Source organism: Taudactylus pleione, unplaced genomic scaffold, assembly GCF_031769625.1.
Source record: "Taudactylus pleione unplaced genomic scaffold, aTauple2 ptg000013l, whole genome shotgun sequence".
NCBI lineage: Eukaryota > Metazoa > Chordata > Amphibia > Anura > Myobatrachidae > Taudactylus > Taudactylus pleione.
Window position 1 is genome coordinate 2,605,055 of NW_028284416.1, and position 13,719 is coordinate 2,618,773.

Here is a 13,719-nt window from a genome sequence, read left to right on the forward strand (position 1 = left end):
TTAACTGCAGCTGTTTTGGAACAGTGAGACGCTGACCCCCAGTAGGCTTCCCAGCTGGCTCTCCAGGCTGGCAATAGTGAGTCCAGACGTCACTGTGTTGGCATCATTTGGTGCCAGGGACCCTTCGGCTCTGATTGGCTGGTTGTTGTTGTTCAGGCAGCAGAAGGCACTCCAGACGTGGCTGGGAATGTTGACTCTTTGCACCCCGCTTACTGAAATCCAGTTGTTTCCAGGCACCACGCCGGTGACCACATACATTGTGCCACAGGTGGCCGCAATGTCCCGCACTCGCTTCTCATTGGTACGCCAAGCTCCACTGTTCAGAGACCCATACATGGGCGCCACGTTGGTCAGGGCATAAGTGACTTTCTGCGAGGGCCCGTCTGGGTGGTCCGCGTTGGGGTTGAGGTGGCCCTTGTGGTAGCCACTTCCTGTAAAATCGGAGTTGATGGCTTGAACGTTTTTTATGAGGTCAGCAGGGACTCCGGAGAGGCCGAGGTCTCGGATCGCTGTTTCCGTCGCAGGCTGAAGCATTATATACTGAGGAAGCCTGGTGTCCACCAGCTGCAATATACAGAATGCACAATTAATGGACATTTTCATTAATTAAAGCATAGTTATCACTTATAAGCGGTGGAGGCAGACATTTTTTGGGGCAACTATTTTCTGGACTGAAGTCCCACAGAGATATATGCCACCCAATAACCCGTTTTCAGTGGAACAGTCCCAGTTTTTTGCCCTTGTAAGGTACACGTTCAATTGGGTTGTAAAAATAAAATGGGGATTAGCTGGTTAGGGGGCAGCATTTGACTTATGATGGGTAGGTCTCTGGACAATACGTGGCTGGTCTATATAAATCACATGTCCTGATTAACTGGCTCATTGACTGACTCATCACGCCCAGCCCAAACCCCTGGACCTAGAAACATGAAATTCGGGGAGTATATTTCTTCCATGACTTAGGTGCCCACTAAGGGCCATCTTCAATTGCCGGTGAAAAGAAGTTATCGGCGATACTTTTTCGCCGATGATGTCATTTCGCCACCTGAAGTTATCCCCATATTCAATTGCAGAGACTTTTCGCAGGTGCCAAAGTCAATGCAAAAGAACCAGCAACAAGTTTTCACACATGAATAGGTGTCTTAAAAAAGTGCAAAATTGGGGTTTTGGGGTACAAACTTCCAAAAACCACCCAGCACCTCTTGGACAGTCCTCCAAAGGTAAACTGTGTAAAAAAATGTAAAAGAATGTACGCAGGACACCCCAAAAAAGTACTTTAGTTTTGGGGGCGAAAAAAAAAACAAAGTTGGGGGACAAACTTTAAAACTAGTGAAATAGACTCGGGGGGGGGGGGGGAGGGTCCCCAAGTATGCGGCAGGTGTTTTTCTGATTGCAGGTGGTTGCGGCAGGTGGATTTTTCATGTTTTTTTAAAAGTTCACATTAGCCACTTTAGAATATGCTTGCATCCATTTTCAAGTACCCAAAATTTGCCAGAACTACTAATTTAACTTGCTAAACGCTATTCTTCACCACTTTTTCAAAGATGCAAAATAACAGCTATTGAGACCATTTAAATACTCCAAATACCTTCAGCAGGGCTATACGGGGGTACCCATAGTGAAACCTCATGTCACAGCATCTTTTGGGGGTGTAAGGCTGATTTCCCCAAAAATGACAGCATTTTTCGGTCATTCCGATTTCGCCGGGTGCTGTTTTCAACGATTTGGAATTGAATACGGGGATACGTGGGGACAAACGCAATACTTTTTCGCTCAGAAGCCAAGCGTTGTTGGCAAAAAAAAGACTTTTCGCTGCTAATTGAATATGGCCCTGTGGCCGGGGGCCGGCCACACGTGATTAAAAAGGCTGCCACGGCACTGAAGAGATTAACCCTCATGCCGTGGCACCATTTTTAAAAGGACCTTTAGGCGCAGTGCGCCACCTACTGCGAATGTATAAGTAATGTGTTTGAACATATCATTCAATGTGCTGTGCGCAGTTGTGGAAATGTACTTTTTAAATGTTTAGCCTATGCACTTATAAGGAATGTATAAGTTGTTTTGTTTTAGAAGGCTGTAACATTTAAGTCAAATGGTTATGAGACATTCTCACCTAGTGATATGTTACTTATCGTGACGTAGTGACCAAGGGCTCTATTTATTAACATTATTTTTACTAAAATAAAGTGATAAAGGCTGTTTTGTGTTTTCACACCCTTTTCACAGTATTTTAGTATCACCTATAGTTACTACAGGGCAATTGGAGTAGAATTCGTAAAATTCTACTCCAACCCCTAAGTACGGTATCACTTATTTTTAGTAATCAGATCGCATTTCCCATAATTGTAATGGGAAATGTGATCCGACCAGAGGTACTAAAAATAAATTGTAAAAAAATATGGGGGAAGCCCTGTGATAATAACGCCACCTGGAGGTAGCATTATCCAGGGTCTCCCCCGGTTACCGGCCTCCTACTCTGCTCTAACGGGGAGAGCAGAGCCCGGAGTCGGTCCCTGTAATCAGCTGTGTGGTCTAAACAGAACGCAAGCTGATTACTGTAAAAAAAAAAAAAAAATTGTCAAAATTTTTTTTTTGATTACCAGACTCCAGGCACCGGTGATCGGGCCTCTGGTGATATCTCCCCTCCAGTCAGCTGGTCTCCCATAGTGCACTGCGGCCCGGTCATCAGGTGATCGGGTCCCAGTGCAGTATGGGAGATCACCTGATCGGAGGCATGGAGAACATCACCGGGCGCCCGGGGCATGCAGGTAAGTGTAATTAAGGGAGAGGGGGGGTCGTGGGGGGTCCGCGATCGCAGTGGTGGGGCTTAGTGCCGGGGGCGGAGCTTAAGAGCATACTTGCCTGCCCTCCCTATACGGCTGGGAGCCTCCCGAAAATCGTGTGCCACTCCCGGCCCCCCGGAAAGGCAAGCAAGTCTCATGGGCTCCAGCGACCAGCCTGCCCTCCCCCCCGCACTTTTCAGATTGAATCCCGGCAGCAGAGGGGCCAGTGACGCAATTCGCGCTGAATCGCGTCTTCACAGCCCTGCCCCTTGCCTCACAATGCCTTTAATAACGGCATTGTGAAGAGGGGGCGGAACCACAATGATGCAATCGTGATGTCACGCCCCCATGTTCTGCCCCCAAATTCGATTCATTGTCTGGCCATGCCCCCTTTTTTACCGCGACCCGTCCCCTGCCGGGAATGCCCGACAGCTCCCTCCTGGAAGGAGGGAGTGAAATGCCGGTACTGTAAGTATGGCTAGGAGGAACCCAGGGTGGACTTACCCCTGTGGTAATGTGTATTGGAGTAGCATAAACGAAGGCTTCGTGCCTGGTAAAAATTGTACAACCCTGTAAATTCTTTGTTTAGAAGAACTGATGATTGATAAGATTCCTGTATGCTAATGTACCCCTTCATTCGGAAGGTTGAGTCTTTTTTAAGACTTTGAGCAATAAACATCTTGCCTAACTTCAATTGCATCTCAATCCTGCGACCAACAGAATTGCGCCAAACGCTATTCCGTTATCTGGCTGTTCTCGGTAAGAGCTCCGTGTCTCCAAGTTCAAGCCCTCTGCCAAGCTACCGTGCAGACCTGGTCCATTGCGAGGGATCAGGAGGAATCAGCCGACACCAATCGGGGTCTGGCCGCAGCTAGTCAAACGCATACGCAGCAGAAGCGGTTCAAGGTGCCGAGGTAAGAGCCTGGGTGTTCGAACGCGGTTCCCAGTGCTGATAGGAGGAGCTTGGTGGTGGCAGCTTCATTACGCCTATGGCGCTGTGGGCGGAGTCAGTGACAGGCGGTCATTGACGGTAAGCGGGAATCCCTGTTACCCCAAGGTCAAGTGGCGATCGAAACCTCAACCTGTGATCGGGAGTCCGGGCTGGAAGCCATCCGGTCACAGATATTGATGGCGTAGCGGTGGGATAATCCCAGGTGGCTTTTTGGTCACCCGACGAGAGAAGCCGAGTTACTCAGGAGAGGAGTAACTGCAGTTCAGGAGAACACGCAGGATGACTGATTACAGCGGAATGGAGTTGCATCAGATGGAGGTGGAAAGTGCAGCCGGCGTAACAACAGACGCCCCTCAGAACATGGTGAGAGCAACAAGTCCCGCCCCCTCTCGCAGCAGTTATGTTTCCCAGCATTCCCCAGCATGGCAGGGATCCCAACGAATGGATAGCCTAGCGAATTGGCTAGCGGATTTGGGAGAAAGGGCAACGGAGTAGGAACATATGCTAATCATTCGGCTGTGGCATGACGAGCGGGCGCCATGGGCCGTGGTACACCAAGCACCGTTGCAGACTGCTGTACCCAGATCAGATCGTGTACAGTTTGCCAAGTTTTCAGACAGCAATTGATGGACATTTGCATTGATGGACATTTGCAAGTATTTGAAAGGACTTGTAAACTACACAATTTATCCAAGCAGGAGTGGGTCAGACACCTAGTGCCCACACTGCACAGAGTCCCTGGAGGCCTATCGAGGAGTGGCCACCGAGGACTGCGGTGACTATGACGAAGTCGTAAGGGCCCTCCTACAGCAACACTTTGTCACTCCTGAGTCCTACAGGAAAAAGTTCTGGGACTTGCCCAAGAACCCCAACAGCACCCATAAGCAGTTCGCCACCCAGCTGAGGCAGTATGTGGTGAAGTGGGTGAAGGGATCTGGTGCCACTACCTGGGATGCACTGATTGATCTGCTGTGTCAAGAGCAGTTCTATTGCAGGTGCGCCCTAGAGGTGAAGGAGTGGGTGCTAGACTGGGAGCCACTCAGCGTGAAGATGGATGCCCAGTTAGCAGACAAGTACGTGGCAATTCAGCCACAAAGGCAGAAGCTCCCGACCAGCAGCCAACCCCAATGGACTGTACAACCAGGGGAACACCCCTCTTCTGCTCATCACCCCCCAAAGCGGTTTATGAGGAAACTTCATATGGAATGCCTTGACTAGGCGAGGAGGAGGAACATCAGAAGCGTTTATCCAGATTCATTCTTCCGAACCATAACCCTTCCAGTCGATTAAGTATTGAAGACGATTGTATCGACAATGGGAATCTAGGATTCAGTCAACTTTGAACTCCTTTCCTTGCATTGTCTGGACACTAGAAGCCTTAGGAAGATCCTTCTGGAATCTGTTTAGGATCAGTGGTTTCAGAAGAGAAATATGGAAGGAATTAGGAATGTGAAGATACGGAGGTAGTTTTAGCTTGTAAGCCACTGGATTCAGGATTTTGATAATCGGAAATGGACCAATATAACGTGGGGCAAATTTAATCGAGGGTACTCGGAGTCTGAGGTTTCGAGTGAAGAGTCAAACCATATCTCCAGTTTGAAGACTTGGAACAGCTTGTCTTCTGCGGTCAGCAAATCTCTTATACCGGGCTGAAGTTTTAGTGAGAGTGGAACGAACCTTCTTCCAGATGTCAGAGAACTGTTGAAGAGATATTTTAGCAGCAGGCACATCCAGTGCCAGAAGTAAGGGAAAGTCTGGAATCCGAGGATGATGACCGAAGACTGTAGTATAAGGGGTTTAATCAGTAGAAGTATGGTAATGATTGTTGTGGGCAAATTCAGCCCATGGGAGAAGCTCAATCCAGTCATCTTGAGAGAAGGAGATGAAGGTGCGAAGGAACTGATCCAGGTCCTGGTTGATCCTCTCGATTTGTCCATTGGTTTGAGGATGGTATGCAGTGGAATATTTAAGTTTCACCCAAAGAGCCGAACAGAGCGACCTCCAAAACTTTGCCACGAACTGTACTCTTTTATAAAGTTTTGAGCAAGTAATGGCACAGACAAAGGGGTACAAAATGGGCCATTTTAGAAAACCTGTTCACGATAACCCAGATGGTATTGTGACATCGAGATGGAGGAAGGTCAGTGATGAAGTCCATTGATAAGTGTGTCCATGGCTGTAAAGGAATGGTTAGTGGTTGGAGTTGCCCAGATGAAGCCCGCCGAGGCACTTTCTGCTGAGCACACTTGACAAATGAGGAAACGTAGGAGATAACGTCCGTTTTCATTGAAGGCCACCAATAAGATCGCCGGATGAATTCAAGAGTTTTGTCAATACCAAAGTGTCCGGAAAAATGAGGCGCATGAGCCCACTGCAACAACTTTTTGCGGAGATGAGGAACAACGAACGTTTTCCCAACAGAAGTTGGATCCAGGATTGGATGAGACTGTTCAGTGAACTGTTTGTCGGCTTTACAATTTTGTTATCCAGGACGATAGGAGAGTTTGAAGTTGAACCTAGAAAAGAACATCACCCATCTGGCTTACCAGGGATTCAAACAATTGGCAGATTTTAGATATAGTGAATTCTTGTGGTCCATAAAAATGGTGATTGGATACTGAGCCCCCTCTAAAACATATTGCCACTCCTCGAGAGCCAATTTTATGGCAAGTAGCTCCTGGTCACCAATGGAATAGTTCCTCTTTGCTGGCAGAAATATCCGGGAATAGAATCCACAGGGATGAAGCTTCTCATCTTCGAAACGTTGAGAGAGAACTGCTCCAACACCCTCGGAAGACACATCGACTTCTAGAATGAAGGGTCATGTTAGATCCGGCTGCTTCAAATCGGGAGCAGAGATGAACGCCTGCTTAAGAAGTTGAAAGGCAGAAGTGGCTTCTACAGACCATTTGGTTGGGTCTGCTCCTTTGCAAGTGAGGGCTGTGATAGGAGCCACCAGTGTGGAAAATCCTTTTACAAACTTGCGGTAATAGTTGGCAAAACCAAAGAACCGATGTATAGATTTCAGAGAGCCTGGACTTAGCTACCACTCTGAATGGGATGTAGTCAATGTCCCGGTGGACAAAATGCCGGCCGTCGATATGCAGACACCGGTATCCCACCCGTCAGGCAAAATGCAGAAGGCGCTATCTCTCCTACGATCTAGATACTGGCGTCGGAATCCCCACAGCCGGTATCCCGATTGTAAAAGACCGGACCCAGGTAAGTGTTAGCCTCGGTGGGGGGATAGTTTTAGGCAGCCCCTGGGAGGACTTAGGGTTAGGCACTCCCCCAGGGAGGGTTAGGGTTTGGGAGGGACAAGGGGGGGTTAGGATTAGGCACCACTGGGGGGGAGGTTAGGGATAGGCACCCCTAAGGGAGGGTTAGGGGGGGACACGAGAGGGTTAGGATACTTACCACCCGACGTTGACATCTCCTCCTGTCGGGCTTCCACTGTCAGGATTTGAGTAGTCGCCGGTATTTCATTCCCATTTCCTCAGAACATGTTATTCTCTCATCCACACATTCCACAGGCTAAGTTTACAATGTCCTGATATGTTGACTAACACATATTTTAAGTTGCAGATACGTCATTGATGCAGCAGGGAAAGCACTGTGGCTATTCCCAGTAGTTTGCACATTAATGGCCAATGGGGCACTCAGTAAACAGCCAAATGACCGTGTCACACTCTGCACAAATTGTGTGACTTACCTTGCCATTTGATGCAGGTCAGGATTTCTGCCTGACCTTGTTCGGGAACCATGCAGTGACATCACCATCATGTCAGCTGATAGCATTCTTCCAGTGAGAGTGCTCCTGCCTCAGTTGACTTCAGCAGCCTATCAGGGACTTGCAGCAGAGTCATATCCCCTGTGAAAACTCCCACTGGTCCCTGAGCAAAGTGTTGCTTCCTAGAGTTCAGTTCCAACCTGTGGCTCCTTTGTGCAGAAATCCACCACTGCTATCAGGCTCATTTATCAGACTCCAGCGTTCCTGTGATACTCCGTTACCTGTTCCTGACCTTTGCTTCGTTTGTGACTCTGATTTTGCCTGACCCCTGGTACTGCATCTGATTTCTGGTTTTGACTTCGGCTATTCCCCGTGACCTGTTTACGCCTGCTCCCTGGTACCATCTAAGTCTGTTTGGTTCTGACCCGGCCTGTCGACTAAGCTATACGTCTTCTCCGCTTCATCCGGAGTTTACCAGCACCTGTATAAGGGAACCTATCCTGAGGGCCGTGACCTGTGTGTCGGACGCAGCCAAGCCCATACCTTCTTGCGAGGGTCCCTGGTGAATACCGCCGGAACATTAGACTCCGCACTTCAGGCTTAGGTTTAGCCAACTCCCTAATAAGGGCCACATCCATAACCATTCGGGAATTGTGACAGATACCACCATTTCGAGGGGTCCTGTTTAAGGTCATGAGTGGGGACCAGGTGTAACCTTAGAGGGCCTTTGCACAGGGGTGGAAGTGTGTCACCTTCAGTCCTGGGACTGTCTTACCTGCTGTTTTGGTGCCATCATTCAAAATTAGTTAACAAATAAAAGCTGTGACCTTATTTGGCCATTCACAAGTGTTGTGCTTTTATTTCGATGGTACGTTTGCATCTGAAATGTGTTGATATTCCAAAGTTTATTGGCCATTAGATGAGTGTCAGCTCATGAATTCAACCATGGTTCAATATTTCAGCAGAATGCTACGTATGTTTTAGATAACTAAGCAAATATCGAAGTTGGAGAAGAGTCTGGATTGAAATCTACGGTGTGAGAGAAGCTCCATTTGGACTTGTGTGTTGCATAAACTAAGAGTTACGCGTTCATATATGTTGTACATGATAGATTACAACCCAACTCACCTGCGGCTCCAGTCGAAAGGTCTGATCGGCTCCTGTGACGTCACCAGGTCGGCTTTCCAGAATATAGGCAGAGTACAGAGGGCTTCGGTTACCCTTGTGATACAGCGATGCAAAGAAAGGATTGTTGTAGGTCTCGTACATCGAGCAGACAGAGCTGATGGAACCAGACATGCTGGTGAATCCTGTAGGCGGGGTACTAGCATAGAACTGGCCAAGACAGTCATTGAAGTTTGTGCTCACTTTGGCCAAGGTTGCATGAACCAGACCCAAAACTAAAAGGAACTGGCAGATCATGACGGTGGGTTCCAGGTACTTTGCCCACAAACCTGACGTGTAATCCCTCAGCAACCAAACCGTGCAATGGACCGCACAGTGACTCTGCCAATGTTTATATGTTATATATAGCGTACAAGTGCTGTGTTTCCACATGATTAGAATCAGCTAAACAAAATTGGAAGGTCGAGAATCTGACGGCATCTGGTAAGTTCTCATCATGCGGAATAAAATGCAAGGGGTCAGCAGCACAGGGTTCCATGGAGAAAAACTAACTACGGAGGATCCATGTCATCTATAACCGAGGAACAAGGGTGACATTTGTGCATCTCTTTTAATGTTGATATGTTGATTTTTGCCACAACATGGGTAAATTAGCCTATTATTGTGGATTTCTGCAACCACGTCCTGTATCTCCTATATATCCCCTATGGGTGGGGTATGAAAAACCGGCAGTCGGGATACCTTCTGTCAATATGCTGACAGCGGCATCCCAATGCTCGGTATCCCAACAGGGGTCGGGTAAGTATAGTAACCCTCCCTTCTTGGTGCCAAAGCCTATCCCTCCCCACCCCGCACCCTAACCCTCCCCGTTAGTGCCTAAATCTAACCGTCCACCCTTAGTGCCTAACCCTAATCCCCCCGCAGTGGTGCCTAATCCTAACCTCCCCCAGTGATGCCTAACACTAACCCCCCCCCCAACAGCTAAGATGCCGCTGCTTACCTTCCACCTGTTGGGATCCCGGCTTCAGTATATAGGGTCTGATTCAGAGGCTCTCGCTATTTGCGAGCGCACTCTCTGAATCAGGGCGGGGAGTATTTTTATTTTTTTTCCCTGTCCGCTCGCTAAGCTGTGGGTGCCCACCCACAGTTAGTGTGAGTGGGCAGGAGATGGTCGCGATTATCGTGACCATCGGGCTTGCGAGAAGACCCTGCGGTAGGGTCTCAGGTCTCAGTCCGAGTGGACTTCCTGCTCTAATAGAGCAGGAAGTCCACTACTGACATCACTCGTGACATCATTCGTAATGTCAGTAGGGCCGCCCACAAACGGCAGGCATTTCTTCGGGATCGCCCCCGTTTGTTCAGCCACCCCCCCACCCGCCTACAAAACGGGGTGAGCTGTCGATCAACATCGACAGCCACCCTGTTTGCTGCGAGCCCCGGAGCGAGTGAAGTACTCACTCGCTACGGGGCTTGCGCACGCGCATTGCGCACGCCGCGCATGCGCACTGGCCCACCATGCACTCGCAAGCGGGTCTGAATCAGGCCCATAGGCTGGTGTTGGGATTAGTCGCCTATGTTTAGTCCCGGGTCGGGATTCTGAGGCCGGGATTTAAACAGACGGCAACCCGGCCGTCGGTATTATAACTACATCCCATCCCCTAAATACCTGCTAATCGTACAAAGGGGTATTATATCCTTTAAAGATGGAAACCCTTTGGATGAAAGTGTTCTTTCATACAGAAACATACAGTATTTCTTTAAACATTTGAGCAAACCACCTCTAAGACAGAAAGTTGCCAAGTGTGGTTCTCCAAAAAGTTGGATAACATAGTAGGTGTAGGGAATGCACCGAGGCAACTGTTGAACGGGGAGTTAGGTGAAATCTCGACTGTCGGGATTTCGGTATATAGTGGGGTTAGCAAGAGGGTTAGAGTTAGGGTTAAGGGATAAAGTTAGGTATTAGCGGGAGGGTTAGAGTTAGACACTAGGGGAGGAAGCACTAGGGGGTAGAAGTTTAGGCACTAGGGGAGCAGAAGGGTTTAGGGTGCGGGGAGGGAGGGTTTAGGATACTTACCGAAGATGTCGGCATCCTAACCCTGTCGGTATGCCGCCACGGGATTCTGGCCGCCAGGATCCCGCCCGCCAGCCTCATATGACCGAACCCTTTGAATGTATATGTACTGTCGATGCCTCCAGATCTGCAAGGGTTACATATGTGCCAGATTTATGCTGTAAGAAAGCAGCAGTATAGAGTGGCACCAGGAGATGGCATTTGACATTATTAAATATAAAGGCAGAGGGCCATAACTAGGGGTATGTTAATATGTGTGTACTATTTGCCGGTGATAAGCAGAGTAAACAGTATACAGTATTGGATTCACCAGATGTACTAGACAGCTCAGGACTTGGTTAAGTAGATTGGTTTATTGTGAAGTAGTATGTGTGTACAGCCGTGCTCACAGTTACATAGAGTCAGTGTTCTGGATGGAACACACAGATCATCAGTCGCTGCTTGTATGTGGGTAGCGGTGTATATACACAAGCAAGCGCTTTGCCCTTTTGTGGTCTCTAGCCAGCATATTTTGCAGGGTCTCCTGGAGCTGTGTAGACCACGTCTGTGTTGCACTGTGGCGCTATTACACAGTGACAGGATGGCGCCTCGCATGTGCAGAAGACTAAAGCGGCGGCCATCTTGGTACAAGAAAGACTCTTCTCTAAAGCAGCATCATGGAGGCAGCTCAGTAGCGTACTCCATATTTCAACAGTGCAACTTGTACCGCTGCCCAGGAACGCAAAACAGGAGGGTTGGAGCCACTGCTGCCCCGGTAGCGCCTGTCTCAGGACTCTGGGGTGCCTTGAAGGGCATCCCATTACTTGGAGAGGCCTCCTCCTGTGTCCAGCTCCTTGCGCCCAACACTTACCTTCCGTGATGTCATGATGTCACATATTCAGGTGATGTGGGAAACAGCACAACGTGCTACTGGTCTATAGACACAAATATAAAATAATAGTACTAATTTCATTTCAGCTGTCTGTATTCACACATTCATTGACTTCCTATTAAAAAAAAAATCAAAAATCAAATGGGAATTGGTTTTCCTTCCGCAAATCAAATCCAAATACTAATTAAATAATGCAATATATGAAAGCAGCCACAGTAATAACTTATGCATGTTACGTGCTTCCTGATAGGTGCATAGGTATTATTGTTCTGCATAAGCTGACCATGCCCTTAATGTATTTGGCCCATGTTTGCAGCCCCCTCTCTAACCTGTTCTGCCTCTCTACCCATAAAGGGGTCTATGTACTAAGCAGTGATAAGAGACAGAGTGAAAAGTGATAAGTAAGTGTTAAGGTACCAGCCAATCAGCTCCCAACTGTCATTTCACAGGCTGTGTTTGAAAAATGACAGTTCAACCTCAGTGACAAATGTGATGCTGAATGACTGCGATCTGATCTGTACCCCATATCCCTGAGCTCCAATGCTAGAAGGGAGCTACGATTTCCATGCAATAAAAAATAATCCTCTCCTCCCGTACAATGATTTGTATTGCGGTGCCCACCGCCGGCTTTGCAAATTCAAATGCCTGCATTCAAAAATACAGCATCGACCGCAGATCAGTTGATTTTTGAACTTTTCAGTAACCCTACGGTCGCAGAGAATAGCAGCAGAAAATGACACACCAGAACCATTTGTGCTGTGTATGGCATTGCAGTCGCAGGCTGAGACATGCCCCAAAAATACATGACATGCCTGCATTTCAGTCGCCCCCCCTCCTGCTGCCGTACACATACGGCCCCTGCCTGTCAGTCATTTTGCAAATAAATCCTTACTCCAAGCAACAACGGCAATGGAACTTGATGCATGCGCACTGTGACTCAGACTAAAATAAATAAAATTTCATTTTAATATATTCTCTATATTACTGCATTTTGCATGTTTCCCAAACTCATCAAAAATGACATTGCAAAATATTACATGGTCCCAAATTTTCCAAAAAGTATCCGTTACCCTAATTTTTGTCCCCTCTCCCCCGGCCTTACCCCCACCTGTTCCCACCGTAAGCATTTTTGCATTTTCTTACACTCATGTACAATTGCAATATACTTCTAAATCATAAAAAACATCTAGACCTATAATATATTTCTCAGTATCTGGTCACTATATTGGTGTTACTTAGAATTTTTGTCATGCAACTAATGATATGCCAATCCAGATTGGCTGCCTGCCCATAGAGTAAATAAACTGAATTCATTTGCATGATGAAGCTTTACTGAGCAGTCCAGATAGACTTGCTCAGAGGTTCTCTTTTTAAACCCATTGGACTACTTTGAATCAAGAAAAGATCTAGAAAGGCAGGTATTGGCTCCTCTACACTATGGAAAATATCGGGGGCAGGACCATTAACTAATAATTTTTAAATTCTGCAAATATTATTATTGTAAAATAAGGGGACAATTTTATTATTCATCATTACAAAGGGGGCAATTTTATTTATCCTTAAAAGGGGGCATTATTATTATTATTATATATCATTATTAAAGGGGCACATATATAATTATTAAATTGGCACATATTTTTTTTACTAGAAAGTGGAACACAGTAGTTGCTTAAAACTATGAGGGAACACATTTTTAACCCTTGGACCCACCATCCAGGGGTAACAGGATGGGACCAATGGTACTTAGTTTTAACCTCAGTGCTGGGACCTGATTGTATGTTTAAACCATGCCCTATAGAGTGGTGATACTTTGCCTTAAACTACATGCGGTTTAGTGGTTTGTATTCATCAAAACATTGCTGGTGATTTATATTTTAAGCCTCCAAATCCCTGGATCCAATCCAGGGCTTTGGAAGGCAAAATCACCATTGCTGTGCAGTGTTTAAAAACCCACCAGTAAGGGGATATTTATAAATTCCCATCAGTATCCTGCTACATGATAAACATATGTAGGGAATATACACAAGTCAGTTGTATATTAATAACTTCAGTAATGTATAGGCTTTGGTATGTATTGACAAATATTAGATTTATTGGCTAATTATGTTACTGCAATTTCTGACTATTTACAACATCCATCCATTATTATGTGAACTCAGTGACAGTGAATGCACCAACTGTTATACA

General features: G+C 47.0%; 1 protein-coding gene across 1 annotated transcript; it reads right to left on the reverse strand.

Moving 5' to 3' along the window:
- On the reverse strand, positions 1-8,887 carry LOC148542302 (endonuclease domain-containing 1 protein-like). The gene is made up of 2 exons (XM_088469062.1): positions 8,594-8,887; positions 1-564 (listed from the first exon to the last, which is right to left on the reverse strand). The coding sequence occupies exons 1-2, from the start codon at positions 8,885-8,887 to the stop codon at positions 1-3; spliced, it is 858 nt and encodes a 285-aa protein (XP_088325188.1).
- Between the last annotated feature and the right edge of the window lie 4,832 nt (positions 8,888-13,719).